The 15,626-nt window shown below is 40.8% G+C and overlaps 1 protein-coding gene across 1 annotated transcript in view; it reads right to left on the bottom strand.

Moving 5' to 3' along the window:
- The window catches only part of ITGA9 (integrin subunit alpha 9), a 214,232-nt gene that overhangs the window by 182,031 nt on the left and 16,575 nt on the right, over positions 1 to 15,626 (bottom strand). Inside the window, exons 5-9 of the mRNA XM_079301914.1 lie at positions 11,241 to 11,308; positions 8,811 to 8,940; positions 7,193 to 7,278; positions 5,742 to 5,810; positions 2,439 to 2,576 (exon numbers count right to left, since the gene is read on the bottom strand). Of these exons, the coding sequence (XP_079158040.1) occupies positions 2,439 to 2,576; positions 5,742 to 5,810; positions 7,193 to 7,278; positions 8,811 to 8,940; positions 11,241 to 11,308 (491 nt within the window). The remainder of the gene's footprint in view (positions 1 to 2,438; positions 2,577 to 5,741; positions 5,811 to 7,192; positions 7,279 to 8,810; positions 8,941 to 11,240; positions 11,309 to 15,626) is intronic.

Below are 15,626 nucleotides of genomic sequence, written 5' to 3'. Positions count from 1 at the left end.
TACCTGGGCTCTAGAAACCGCGTTTAGTTGTGCTTTAAACCTTCTGGATTTTAGCTTTAAAGGGGGAAGGGAAGACAAAGGAGTGCATGACTTAACCAACATACTAAATTAACTGAACAGTAACTCAGAGGTGTAATTAAATGCAGTCACAGAGATTGGTGAATCATGGAGGTTTACAGATGCCTAAAACATAACAGCCCAGAGTTTGCTCTACTGGCAGATTACATCCAAGGACCAAAATCCCCAATCCAAGTTTATTCAGCTAAACTCCAGCAAGCTAAGGACAATTTTCCCTAAGCAAAGAACATTTGATAATTGCATTTGAAAACATTTTTAGGTACAGGACAGAAGGATTAAAGCAAAGTCCTCCAAAAGCTTTCTTAAATTAAGAATAAGGAAATTTATTTAATGAAATAAAGAAACTGAGAAAAGTTGAAAATTAAGTAGCTTTGTATTACTATGCTGTGAGAAGCCTTATATGGTGCTGGCATTTCTTGCCCACCCACCTTCTGGTCAGCTATGTAAGTTTTATTTTCTTACAGCCTTCCCTTCAGGGGAAAGGAACATTTCCATAAGAAAAAAAAAAATTAATTACACAGTCTAAGTCTGTACCCCCCTCAGGGCTGTTTTGGTTTTGCTTCCTTTGTAAATGAGAATAAGCTACCCTCTGGAACATGTACTAAAATCTTTTACTTAGCTGCAAGGAGTTGCTGACTTTAAGAAATTCCCACATAATGAAATTGAAGCACAACAGAGAGAAGACAGGCAGGCCTGTATGTGTGACTCAATTCTTTGTAGTCCTCAGAGGAAAGAGCAAAATAAAAGCATTTTAAATGTAGCATCACTATGTGTGCTTGTTCTATTATTCTCTGACCCCCTGCAACAACCTCTTAAGCAATAGTGCTTGCAGAATGAAACTGATGCCATTATGACTTTTTGCCTTTTCTTTTATATATCTTTTATATAACTTTTATGTAACCTCAGTGCTCCTAGCATGCATACTTGTAATTCCTAAAGCCTGATCATTTGGCATAGTCCTGGTATTCTGTTGGGCCAGAAGACAAAACATCCCAGAGGCCTGGCAGTTTGAGGCTGGAAAGCCCTAAGCTATCTTGGGAAACCAAGGTCTCTTTAAAATACATCCTGGAAATTAGGATTAGGTCCCTCCAGGGGAGAATTCTTCAGGATGTGGAGATATCATGCTATTCATTCAAGTCTCTCATTGAGGCATCTTTGTTAGATATGCTAATTTGTAAGGTCTGTAAAACTGTATTAATGATCTATCAGGTGTGTGCATTTTGGCACATTCCACTTTGGCAAAGTGGAGCACTGTAAGGATCCTTATTAAATACCAAGGTAAAAACCATTTAACCCTGTCCGGCTCTTAAATTTTAGGACCAGGGAAAAGGGATCAAAACAAAGTTTAAAATGTCCCTTGCCCAAAACAGAGCCCAAATTGCTTCTGCAAGCAATTCTAACACTCCTGATGCAGGAGCAGAAGAAACTCATACTAGCTTCTTTTACAGAAGATAAGCATTAACTCATGTATACTGCCACTGTGAGCAGGAAGTGTTGGCTGTTTGGCATTCTGGACTCTACAACAGCAACACTGCAACATAAAAGGTGGAACCTCCTGTGGATAAAACTCGAAATGTAAGCCTCAATTAAAGGAGCGGTAATTAAAAATAAAATTACAATAAAAACACTTCTTAAGTCCTTGAAATGCTAGGACTTCTGGTGAATTTGAAGTCTAGTATAAATAAACTCAAAGTTCACTACATACAAGCCAATTTGATTTTAGTTCATAACAACTCTTCCTTGAAGACAGTAGCTTTAGGACCTGAATATTAAATATTTAATACTATGTAAACAACCACTGCTTTCCTATAAATAAAACATAAGAATGACTTTGGTTAGCCAATGCAAAAAACTTCAGACTTTTACAAGACTGTTGTTAGATCAAGTGAAATCCAGTGCCAGCTGTTAAGAACTTCCCCTAAAATCTCTGTATGGGACATAATGTAAAAGTAACATTAATTCAATCTCTACTTTCTCTCCTCTTCCTCAATCCTCAGATATTTGTGTTCTAATTTGTGTTTAAGGTTTTAGTGACCACCCAAAACACAAAGGAAACTCAGTCAAAGCTGCTGACTCTCATTTGGTTTTGGCATCAAATCCACACAAAGCCACAAATGCCACCAAGTTTCAACATACAACCAGAGACTTTCTCAGATCTCCCTGAAAGATTTAGAGGTCTGTGATGAATATGGGCAAGATACAATACCAGATGAGTCTTCCTGTGACTTCATGTTTTGCTAGAGACATCCAGAGCCCCACTTATTTGGGACACAGAGTTTCACCATGCAATGGTGGAAGGACATGAGCACTGCCTTGCCAGGGACTCACACTCTCATCCCTCACCTCCTGTGCATACTCACATTTCCTCTGTTGATATAGACTGTGACTTGGCCCTCATCTCTGATCTCAGAAAACATAGGTGCTCCAACCAGCAGGTCTGACAGCCCATCTGAGTTCAGGTCAACTGCACATAAGGAGGAGCCAAAGTAAGAGCCCATCTGTAACCAAGTTGAGTCACAACAAAGCATTCAGTATCTGCCCACACACAGCAGGAAATCATACAGGCGTGGCTTTTGTTTGACTTGGTTGTTCTTTCAATGTCACATGATGACTTGCTGCTTTATCACTCTCAAGCACTCCTAGAGAGAAAGCTTTTGGAATAATGCTGGCAAAAATGAAAACTCTTTACTATAATAGTGCATCAAGCCTGGATGTTTTACCAGCAGAATAGGAGTTATACTCTGGGACACACTGAAGTGGGACACTTAAAGAGCTTTCTTGGACCAGCTTTTGCTTGTCAAATGCTTACAACTAGGAAGGGGTGAAATGAATTTCTCAAAGCAGAGGTTGGGTACCACAGATGATCTGGGGATATCTTAAATAAATAATGAAAGAAAAAAAGAAAAATAGGCAAGAGGCCATGAAAACAGATATCTATGACTAGCTCTTGATTGTAGAACTATCTTTCTCTGCTCTATTGTAATTATTTGTGTCAATCACTGTTAAAGGACCTACTGGTTGTGGGTCCTAATCATTTCCTTTCCTCTCATGCACAAGCAGGTAAGTTGACACAGAAACAAAGACTTTCAATAAAAGCTTTTCAGTTGATACAGAGCAAATGCAAACCACTTTCAATTTCCACTTATTATTGCTCAATAAACTTAATTGCTTCAAATAAAGAAATATATTAATTTCACTTCTTTTTTTTTTTTTATATGGGGGAATATTGAAGACTATCTACCAGCTGGCACCCGCATTACAAATTTCAAAACACATTTAAACAGAAGAAGGAAACTAAAAGCAAAAATGATATTTCATCCTTATTTTATCCACTTCTGCTAAGGTAACACAAGACATACTCCCTGAAACCAACTACAAATTATAGACTCAAAATTAAAAGCTGCTTGAGCAGGAAACTGGGAAAGATACCACTTCATATTTGAAATTGAGTGCTGCTTCCTACAAAGTAGGAAAAACTGAGGTTAAAGAAAGAATTATTTATGTTCTTGAATGCTTTTACATTCCTCATAGCAGATGTCTGACCTGTGGTCCTTCATGCCTGTAAGTCAACATGCATGAACTAGAGCTACTGGGCATGCTACAAGATGGGCAGCAGCAACTCTATTCCATGCAGTCTGTAAGATTTAAAAGCTGCTAAATATACAAGGCAATGGTGATTGAAGAACAGCATTTTAGTTTGTTAATGCAGATTTTTGTGCTTGTGTGGGTTTAAAGCTGGATCTCAAATATCATTTGATTCCAGCTATTTGGTAGCTTAAGTTCCCTTGTGGGTTTTTTGTTTATTTTTTAATCCACAAAGGTTTTGAAAGAAATTTCTCATGGGTAAATTTCTCATGGGTAAGGAACAAAAGTTATGAAAAGCATTTTATTATGTATTCAGGCAGTTTTCAGGAAAAAGCTATTATTTACTTAACTGCAACACAGTATGTCTGCAGCATGGGTGAGTTTACAGTATTCACAGCTGAGGTAAGAACCTGAAATTTGTACACTTAATATTTGCAATAAGGTACTGAATTTTCTTTCATCTTGCCTGCATTTCATTTCCTAGTTCAGCCTCCATTAATAAAAAAGAAAGGAAGAAACTGGCCTGCTGTTCACATCTGCCTACCAAGAATGTCAGGGCAATGAACTTTCCCACCACTGGGGAGGACATAGCATTTTCTGAGAGCTCATTTCCAAGCAGTGCTCATTGCTGAGCAGGTCTGGTTTTGCTTCTACCCCAAAACAAAAAACAACAACCAAACAAAAAAGGTGATTTAACACAGCCTTCTTTTTAAAATAGAATTCTCATTAGAGAATTTATAGAAGAAGATGCTAATGGAAAAGAACCCTAGATGATGTAAGTGATAAGTTACATGTAAGAGCAAAGCAATTCAATTGAAAAGGGAAAGGTTTTGGCTAAGATCTGGAAACTTCCTGATGGCTCCATTTATTAGGCTGAGGAATAGTCAGGAGCACATCCTTAGGGACATTTAAAACTCAACAAGGAAAGACATTAACAGGAAGCAATCAAACACAGGAGATGCCCTGGATGAACTGGGAGGTCTTTTCCTTTCAAGATGTCTGTAATTCTTCTAGTGCAGAGAAAGTAAAATTTTGGAGATGCACTAAAATACAAGTCACACCACCCACCTACAAATTCTAGTAGTTAATTTCATTAAATTCATTTTGTTAAATTCAGTAAATTAACATTCCCTATTCCAGGCAAGTTTTTTAATACTGCAACTGCATCTTGCTGGGAAAAAAAATAACAGGATATAGTAACACTCCCAACCTGAGGTTACAGGCAAATACTTTGTGTCTTCCTGAGGGCAGCAGGTCTTCCCAGAGTCAAAAGCCTCCAGAAAACTTTTTTTTTTTCTGTATTTCTTCTCCTTTCAGAAGAACAGAGGAGACCCCAGATAAGAGGTACCATTTAATCACTTAGTTATTCCCAAATAAAGCATTTTTTTGTTGTTACCTATAGCTAGACATACTGCCAGCTTTGTTTCTCCTGCAACACAGCTCCAGCATCTCCCAAATGAAGAAGACAAGCTGTTCCCCATTCAAACACAACACCACACTGGGGAAGCTAGATCTCACTAGTACTCACTAAATTTCATGGAGGGGGAGGGCAGTTCAGCTTTAAGACAGCAAGACTGATTTATAGCTGGAAGGGGGAAATCATCATCTGTCGAGGCAATGAAACTGCTCCTCCACAAAACAATGTAACTGCAACATCCCCCTTGTCACAGCACAACACAGGAAAACAGACTGGGGCTTTTTTAACTAAACTCCAGGTTACCTACATCTCCTGAAAGGAAATCTCTGCATCTAGGCTCACCTGGTGCCCCATGTCCCACATCTCAGAGGTGCTGCTACAGCCACATAAAACTAAAGAGAACCACTATTACAGTTTCCAGCAAAACTTTTTATTTCAGTCACATGGGCATTGAGCAGACATGGCAGTCATGTCTGCACAAGAAATGGCATACAGGTGATCTGTAAAATATGTTTAGATCTTCTGGGAGAATGAAAAGAAACAGGGTTTGCTGGACAATTTATGAATGAATGGAATGAAAATGATGTTCTGGGATGACTCTGCCATTATTTCCCTCCTCTACCCCTCCCTCAATAAAAAGCACATATGTACAAATACTCACCTTTTTTCCTGAAGCCTGAAAAATCTTTACTAGAGAGCCTGATTGTCTGTCCGTTCTGAAAATATAAACCTGAAAGGTGAAAAAGAAAAAAGTTAACCAATACTAACTATGAAGCACTTCTGCTTTCTAAATAACATCTAAATCATGTTAATGGCTATTGCCAGGATCCAACTTCATGACCACTTTACTGGTCAGTCTTCTTTTAAAAGATGACACAGAGTTCTCCACTGTCCTGAAAAATCACAGGCTTGTCATAAGAAACACTTGAATATTATCTTGTTGCCTACATTTTTGGTACACTAATGGTATGTGCACATGTGTGCATTTAAAAGCACCTAACCAAGCAGCTTTCCAACTCTCAAACAAGTGGCATCTGGAGACTGTCTGGAAATAAGTAGGGCAAAAGACTGAGAATGCATAACCCTGGTGCCCTTCCCTTATCTAGCATTACCTTATCACAAAAATGTGCCTCACATACTGCACTGCAAACTGCATGATGCTTTAGCAACAGCCAGAGCAGAAATCTCAATGGTAGTGAAGACTTCTCACTGCTTGTTATGATTCAGCTACAATTCATGTCACAGAGCATGAGAGCCAAAGGGAGGAAGATGAAAGGAGACTGCAAGACACCTCAGCTCAAGCAAGTGGTGACAGCAGGTCCCAAAAGGATTACATTTTGAAGTCAGAGAGACAAAAGCAGATCCTTTACATTCCTTCCTTCTCTCTCCCCACTCCCACTTTTTCTACCTTTGGTTTAGAAGAGGTCACAATGCTCACCCTTAACCAGTTTCTCCAACAGCACATGGATACTCAGCACAGGAGAACCAGGTTAGCCTAACAAGCCATTTCCATCTAGCCATTCACTGCACCTTTGGGACATTGAGCCTACAGGAAGAGCTTTTTGAGTCTTTCCTTCTAAAGAGACTATCACCAAGATTTCTAAGTACAGGTAGCAAAAACCCAGCCTCTAATACACTGAACATCAATGTATTATGAAGTTCTAAAAACGGCATTAAATCACCTAATCTCATTCCATTAGATGTTACCTTGAAGTAAATACTGAAATAGCCACATGTGTGAATAAAAGAAGCAGAAGACAAATTATCTTTTACAAGTATTTTCATTTAAGTAATGAAAATTCAGTTTTAAGTAATACTTAAATGTAACAAATACTAAACAAAAGCAATGTGCAAGAGATCTTGTCTATGTCTCATTACATTGGGTATTGTAAGGATTGGGTGGGAAAGAGAGGGTAGAAAGCCAAAGAATGCAAGGCATCAGGAGGGACAGGTTGAGAAAATTTGACAACTTCACCAAACTCTTCTCTTCCCTGCTCAGTGCTCAAAAGAGACAAAAACCTCTTGTCTCCTCGTACATGTCAGAACTGCATCAGCACTTCTTTCCCTGCACTGCTGCATCCAGCCACATCACCTTTTGATAAAGAGCCTCACCTTTCCAATGCCTCCATCCTGGGGAGCTCCTCCTACAATGTCAGTGGTGGTGGGCTGAGAGAAGTGACCTGCTGTCACTGCGTATCCTGGGTGGTAAAGGGAATAAATAAATGCATAAATAAATACATAAAAAAAGAAATAACCATTGCAGAAAAGAACATGAGAGTCAGATTAGCAGATAGATCAGGCTTATAAGGCTGCACTTAAGAGTTCAACAACCATTCTGCTCAGGATGCACCAATATTCTGTTCAAAAGTTCATGGGGGTGGGAAGTGAGAGTGCACCCTCCAGTACTCTTCCAAAAGCTGAGAGAAGCAAGCTATGTGTGTGGAGATGACCAAGAGACACAAGCAGCTCATACTGGGAGCAGTTTGCCAACTGCAAGTCAAGAGAGGGAAGCAGTAAAACAGGAAAAGGCATAAACAGAGAAAAGTGACCATATGACCACAGAGAAAGTATCATGTCAGAGAGCAACAGTCCCACTTGGATCAGACAGAAGTGTCCTCCTTTGGCTAAAACCACTGCCCACAAAGGCTTGGGAAATCATGCTCCTTTTTGGTTGGGAGAGACAGAAGAGGACAGTAAGCAAAGAGGTCAGAGAAGCCAAGAGCTTAAAAAGACTTTTGTCTAGGCAAGAGGAAAAATGGGATGATATATCAAAACAAAAAAGGTGTATTTGAAAGAAAAAGATCAAAGACTCAGCTTTGATATATTAAAGTAACACATAATGACTAAAGATGAGTAGAGTAGCTTTCCTTCTAAGGCTCTTTTGTGTTTCCCTTACTCTTTTGCTACAAATTATGAGGCTCTCATCAACATGATAAACCCTATAATTCAAGTCCATCAGTGGCAAAGCCTATTTATGTCTGCAAACAGGAAAAGATTTACTCTTCATTTAGCTATCACCAAGCAGCATCTCCAAAATGATGTTTTTTAAAATATTAAAGGTTAAGGGGACAATGAGAGGTCAGTGCAAGGCTTTAGTCAAGCAGTATTAAACTGCTGAAATGTCTTCTAGGTCTCAACAGGTATTTCAGAATATATGGAAGCCTTTCAATTAAGCATTTTAAAGACATTAGCTGTTTTTAGGGCAAGTAAAACCAATTGAGTTAAAGATGTACCTATAGCCAAACCTTTCATAACTTCCTTCAGTTGCCAATAATGCATTTAGATAGTGTTGTTTTTGTTGGAATAAATGCATCTGCAATATAAATTCTATAATTAGATGTTGTACCCATTTTAAAGGCACATCTAAGCAGACATAAAATTTAACTAGTGAGAAATAATTTGCCTGTCACAGGGCAAAGGCAGGAATGTTAAGAGGCCCACCACAATCCGATGGGCTGTAGTTAAAATGCCTATTCTATATTAGCCAAAAAAGTTACAGCAAAGTGGGGGGGAAGGTGTTAGAACAAAGAGAGAAAAACTGAGTGTTTTAAATGCTTCTTTCCTTCCAGATAAGTATAATTTTAATTCAAATATTCTTCCTTTCACATTTTTTATAAAAATACTCTACATCACCATAGAAAAAAATCTGTATCTACTTTGTAGCATCAAAGCCTTGAAATACTTTTTTGGACAATTTCATATTCACAGTGAGCACTAGAGAGCTGCTTACCAAGGTATGTGTACCTCCTGGCTATCACAGCATCATCATTCAGCTTGTAATAAGTGTTGTCAGTGAGATTCAGTACTTTGACAGTTCCTGTCCAATAATAGGATCCTGGTGCGCCCATGATGACCAGTTCCTACAACAGGAAAAATGGAATGTGTGGGGAAAAGGGTAGGAGGAAAAAAGTAACAATCAAAACTTTACACATTAATAGAGGAGGGACAGGATATTTATTTAAAATACCAAGAATAAGTCTATCTGTAACAACCATTCTCTGTGCATTTGGACAGTATCCTTCTTTCTTCCCAAACATGGAGGTCGCTGCATATACCCCAGAGACACAGTGCCCTTTTATGGCCCTCTTCTGCTGCAACAGAAGTCTTTCCTCAACCCTGCTAGCCATCAAGCTCATCCCTGCTAACAAAGTTCTCTGAAAAATTTCTCTACTTGCTGCCTTTCCCAACCATCCTTCAGAAGACCCAGAGACAGAAGTACTCCAGCCCATCCAGAACCATCACTCATCTACAGATCATGCCCTGATGCTAGCTGACATGCTGGACTAAGCAACCATGATGGAAACAGCACAAAGGATTTTGATTTTACAACTAGGAAGCTAGACAGCTGCCATGCACTCAACAGGCAAGATGTGTCTTATGTCCTAGGTGGAACATTTTGCTCAGCTCTGTCATCAGATACACTCTGATCCTTGAGAGACAACCTGGCTATAGAGTCATCACAGCACCATAAAATGGCTTGGGATCATTACAGACAACCAGAGCGATTGGGCATTTCAAAAGATCACAGAATTCAGGCACAGTTTGATCCAGCATTCAAAGGCAGATAGTCATGGATAATGTTTTTGAGTCCAAATCCAAGGTACATTTACATTCACGACAAATTCATAAAATGTTGTCCCAAAAACATCCTGCATCCTTGCAGAAAAACCTTGCTCCTGGATGTGGTTTTAAATACCTCCAGCAAGAGACCAAATTAAGCCTGAGGAGCACTAAGTCCAGGAAGTTCTGCATCCCCAAGGAGACATGTGAACAGCTGCTTTCCTCACATCTCCATTCAATGCAAAGCCCTGGTTGGACTCCATCCTTGTGGTAAATTGCTATCATATCTGGGTCCCCTTCAGGTGACCAGGTCCAGTCAAGGGGAGATGTAAAACAAAGGATTCTCCTAATAAAACTACAGGGACAGGACTGCAAAACCAACCAAAGAGCAGGATGTGCTTAGAAACAACTTTTTCCTCATTATGGGCCATACCTGTTAGGTCACTTACTGACAGGAACAACTACCATCCACAGCACTGATTTTATGATAGAGGATTGCCTGTTTGACCCAAAAAGGTCAAATTTTTATCTGCATTTCCTGCTGCCATCAGGCTGAAGTGATAAAAGTTCAAAGATATCTTTTGAACTAGGGAAACAAAGGAGAATTTAAGCCTGGGAAGAGAAACAGGCTGGGGAAAGCAGAAAAGTCAGGAAACAGCTGCTGCTGGCTGAATATCCAGTTATCAGAAAGTGCCCTTGTGGCAGCATTGCCTGCCATCCCAGTTTACTGAAATGGGAGAAGGCAATTTCTGAAAGAGAAAACCTTTATTCTAGTTGTACCAGTCCTGAAAATACATTCTGTAGATCACTGCATATATATAATTAGGACTGGGTATGTGTTCTTAAAAAACTTGAAACCAAAACAAACAAGCAAAAAAGCCACAACCTTGCAGCATTTACACAAAAAAAAAAAAAAAAAAAAAATAAAATAAATAAATAAAATAAAATAAAATAAAATAAAATAAAATAAAATAAAATAAAATAAAATAAAATAAAAAAATCTATGCAAAAGGGAACAAATTAATTCTTGAAACTGAAACATGGCTGACAGACTTCTGTCCAGAAAATAATGTGGTCAAGTATTTAGAACAACTGCGGTACATATATTTTACCACACTATTTTTTCTCCATCTTTCTGCAACAAAGAAATGTAGCAGAACTGAAAAAAAAGTGTTTATCTTCTGTATGTATGTGCATTATTTTCATGCACATGTACACTTACATAAAGAAAATTATTTGGGAAAGACTGTTTTACATCATCACTTACAGTAAAGAGCTAATGACAGACAGAAATGCTACTATGCAAGTTTTGGGATGTTCATAATAAGAATATTCCCTGAAGACATTTCCAGAGTCAATTCATTTATCCTTGTCCACAGACCTTGAGACACACACACACATGTGTGAACCACTGTGCAGTCATCATGCAAGAAACAGACACCTGAGAAGCTGGACAAGGCAGGAGGGTGTTTGCTGGCAGGAAGGGACCATTCTCAGCACTCAGCCCACTGCCCAAGCCATGCTTGGGAATCTCCTCCTGGGCCATGCAACAGCAGAACCACTCACCAGCCCCACCCTCCATGCGTGTGCCCCGGCTCACCTCGGTGAAGAAGCCTGCGATCCCTGCCTGGCATGAACCATGCTCCTCCCCATACTTCTTCTTGTACTCTGGATGGAAGAAGGGAAGAAAACAAACTGTGGTCATCCCTGCCACACACTCTTCAGCTGAGCCACCCGTGTTGCCACTCACACAGCCTGGAGAGACCCCAGCATGCAGAGCTCCTGGGTCTGATCAGAGCATCGGCCACAGCGTGCACCATGCAGATACTCACCACTCCAGGCAGCATCACAAGCAGCCAGCTCAGGAGAGAGGCCAGAGAAACAACAAGCAGCACCACAGCAGCATGAAAAGAGCAGCAGCATCACCCCAGTAAAGGTGCATTGGAAGAGGCTTCCACCTGTGGCAGATCACCACAGCTTGGAAGGGAGGAGCAAAAAGTGATGCCGTGCCTGTGTGCCACAGACTCTGCACTTGGAGGTTTCAGCTCTCAGGCTCATTATATCCCAGAGAAATGAAGTGATCTTCCCCAACAAAGACAGTCATCAAAGCCCCCAGAAACATTTCTGGTGAGGGTGCTTCAGGACACGAGCTCCAGAAAGAAGACAGTGACTCAGGAAAAGCAATGTACTTCTACATGATCAGACAACAATCTCTTTTGCAGGATGTTTAGATCTGCTGCTTTTCATGGCCACTTGCTCAGAGCACCCAGTTCACAGGGAGCCCAACCAGCACCCCACAGATTTGTTCATGGATTTTACATAGCAATCATTTGCCCTGTCAAATGTGAGGAACTTGTACTCTATCTTTTTGATGATGAGGAAAAAATTATCTCTAGGAATACATTAAGTTCAGGGTGGGGAGCAGGAAACAGAGAGAAAAAAAGAAAATCACTTTCCACCCTGCCCTAACTCAAATATTTTCATCTTGGACATATTTGAAACTTGCAGCTGGATCAGAGCCTTTGCAGTTTTTTCCAGAGCATTATTTTCAAATACCATACTATCACTACTTCCTGTATATTACAGTAATTCATGTTCAAAAATAATTTATCATATAACCTGATAATTTTGAAACTTTTTAATGTTTTTTTTTTAATTTTAAGCCCTATTAACTTAGTGGTAAATGACAAAAATTATAATGAAATCAATGAGCAAACTGCCTCTGGAACCAAGCAAGTTTCTTTGCAATTTCATTTTGTCTTATTGAAGATCAGAAGGGATTAATTATAAAAGTGGTTTATGTAGACATACATACACCCCCCCCTCACTCTCCCTTTTGCATTGCATACAGTATCCTCCTAACATCATAAAGATGTACAGAATTTCAGACATTTGCTGAGGTCACATCTGTTGCACAGGGAGAGGTTTAGCTGGAGACACCGTGCAGAATAGGGACTCGATCCACAAGTTACAGTCCAAATGCCCCACACTCCTGGCCAAGGCAGGGCCCTGCCAAAGCAGATATGCATCCCAGCAGACCAGGAGCACAGCTGGGTCTCCATGTAATGCTAGACAATTCCACTGAGAACTGAAGTCAATATTAGCCCATAGCTATTTAGCAAATGATGGGCTTCTGAATTGCTAACTCTCCATATACAGATTCTCCAGGCAGTACTTGCCTGGGGAAGAATATTTTTTTATCAACGTGAACACTTTTTTCATTAAGAGAGCCAAGCAGAGGAGATTCCTCCTCCCAGCATTTCCTGAAAAATAATTCTGTGCATGTCCTTAAAAGCCCCACATCCACTACAGCAGGATCCCCACCCTTGCACGATGCAACAAGGAAGGCCAAGGCCCATTTGGAATAATATGTGGTGAAGGCTACCAAGGCTAACAAGAAGGGCTTCTTCAACAACAAAAGGATACTAAACAAAATGTAGGGCCCACTGCTGAATGGAAACAGGAACCCCTGAGCCAGCAGCCCGGTACAGAGAGACACTGGGCTCCTGGACTTTTCTGCCTAGCCCTTTCAGCACAAAACCACTCCTCCTTGTCTTCCCCCTAACTCCCACCTGCAGTGATGCACACCTGCCTCCACACCCAAGCAAGATTCCTTTTCACCCATGCACCCATGGCCAAGGGGTGCCACCCATCCCAGATGGCCACATCCCAGCACCACAGACTTCTGTCTGCTCCCTAGAGCCAGTCTGCCTCTCCCAAGCAATGGATGAGCCCCAAAGGGATGAAAACCAAGATTGCTTCTCCCTTGCCTCCACTTCAGTGTCCAGTAGAGACACCTGTCACTTGTACAACATAGCCAGCCATGAAGTAAAGCAACCAACTGGATGGAAGTTGTGCAGTCATGATATCAGCTCACAGTTTTTGTGAATAACAAAATAAACCTGAATACCTAAGTAACAACCTTTGCATGAGGTTAAATTCTTTTTCTTTTCACATAGCTCCAGGCAATAACTGCAGTCAAGGACAAATTTGTTGTTTCTACACTTCTCTATTCTTTCTTGTCTGTCTGCTGACTGCTGTGCATTCCTGATTACAGAGACTGCAAGCCATGAAACTGCTGCAGCAACAGCTGGCAGCAAAGCAGCATGATAAGGCTGAGTCTGGAGGAAGTTGCAGCCTGTGCAACTTCAAAGATGTGCCCTGTGCCATAAGCTAAGCTACAGAGTACAATAAAATAATCTATCATCCTCAAAGATGTAAACTATCACATGCATTGAAAGCTTTCTCTTTCCTCTCTTACAGTGTTTCACTACCCTAGGAAGAAGCAGTAGTAATCTTTCTGACCTAGCATTGTGATACTGAGTTTCCACCACAAAGCAGGGATGTTTTTATGGCTCCCAGAAAACCAAATGTAGTTTGGACCTGTGGGAAATTTTTTTTTTTTTTTTTGAGGCAAGAATATGAGCATGTGCTATTCCTGTTATCTACTAACCAAAGGGATCAGCAGTCTTGCCACCTTCACCATCAATTCTTACCATAGAAAAGGAGAAAACCATTCCAGCTCTCCTCATCAGCTGGACTACCTCTCATACACACAATCATCCTTCTTTGCAAACTGAATGCATTGGGGGAATGAAGGGACAGCTCCCTTTTTTGGAAAGCCATTACAACTATGGGAAAAATAAACAACTGAAAGTATTCCCTGGAAAACTGTGGCCCCATACATCAGTTATACCACAAAAGACATCCAGCTCATCTAAACCAGATCAGTTCCTACTCAGAGAGATTGTATTTAAGATTGCTGCTGTTCTAATTGTCTCTTAATTCCAGACTTCTTTCAGCCCTTTCAGGGTAGCCAGGCAAGAATGAGATGGATTGAGACTACCATGCAGCACCAGTGCAATCTAGTCAGGAAGTTTCCATTTCCTCCATGGCTGGGCACTGATGTGCACTCAGCTGGCCTGCACCCTTCACCCTTCAAAAACAGGGTTTCCAGAAGGCAGCACTCCACTGTCTGCCCCTATTTGCACATGGTAAGATCTAGAGAAGGCTGAGACTCTGGAATCTTGGAATCAAAGGCACATGTCCTAGGGCAGGGTTTGCCTGGTGGCCTCCCAGCAATGGCCTCAGAGGCTGTCAGTGCAGAAGCACTTCAGACTCTGAATGCTTTGCACCAGCCATTCCTCAGTGCCAGTGGGGGAAAATTATTCTGCTCCTTCCAGAAAATGAAGGAGAAAAGTTACAAGGATGACAGCAAAGTTATTTTAAGAAACCTTAAACAATGAACTCCTCTGTGTGACACACCATAGCTATCTCTCTTGGAGCTTGATTTATTGGAATTTAAAGAATCAGGAGTAAACAACTGCAGCCATTCCTTGTGACACTGTGATTTCATGTCTGATGGGCTGAGGGGGCTGGGTGGAAATCAGTCCCAAACTTTCAATTTTCACTTTACCATGTAGTGAAATTAAGCCAGAAGAGTACTGCATCAACCCTGCCAACTTTCCATTGGCTGCTCTACATGTACTAGGGCCCACACATTTCTATTTTTTAGCAATTCCTGGCAAATATCCTGTCAGATTAACAGTAGTTTTACTCCAAAAACATGACACATAGATAAACACAAGTGATTCTTCTCTTCCAGAAACCACATCCCCACCATGGCTTCAGGCAGTGCAGGAGCAGTAACAAAGGCTCACAGGGAGCCCCACTGGCATCCCTGCATGTGCACACTGTCCATAAAGTTAATATCAGATGATTTGCAGTGTGTGACATCAGTGTGAGGCCTTATCCTGATTTTCCTGACAGTAACAGGGAGGGCAGGGAGGCAGGAAAGGACAAATACAGTAGCACAGTACTCACAACAGGAAGGCTTACATAGCTTATAGGACCCAGCTGAACAGCAGCTAGCATGGCTGGGACAAGCCCCTCAAAATATCTCACATACCAAATAATGGCCAAGTTCAGGGCAGGGAAGCACTCAGTGCACAGCTGTATGCCATCTCCAAGAGGTGTGTGGGTTTGC

The sequence above is a fragment of the Erithacus rubecula genome (genome assembly GCF_903797595.1).
Source record: "Erithacus rubecula genome assembly, chromosome: 3".
Taxonomy (NCBI): domain Eukaryota; kingdom Metazoa; phylum Chordata; class Aves; order Passeriformes; family Muscicapidae; genus Erithacus; species Erithacus rubecula.
The sequence above is the reverse complement of the archived record's forward strand: the minus strand, read 5'-3'. Positions and strand labels throughout refer to the sequence as shown.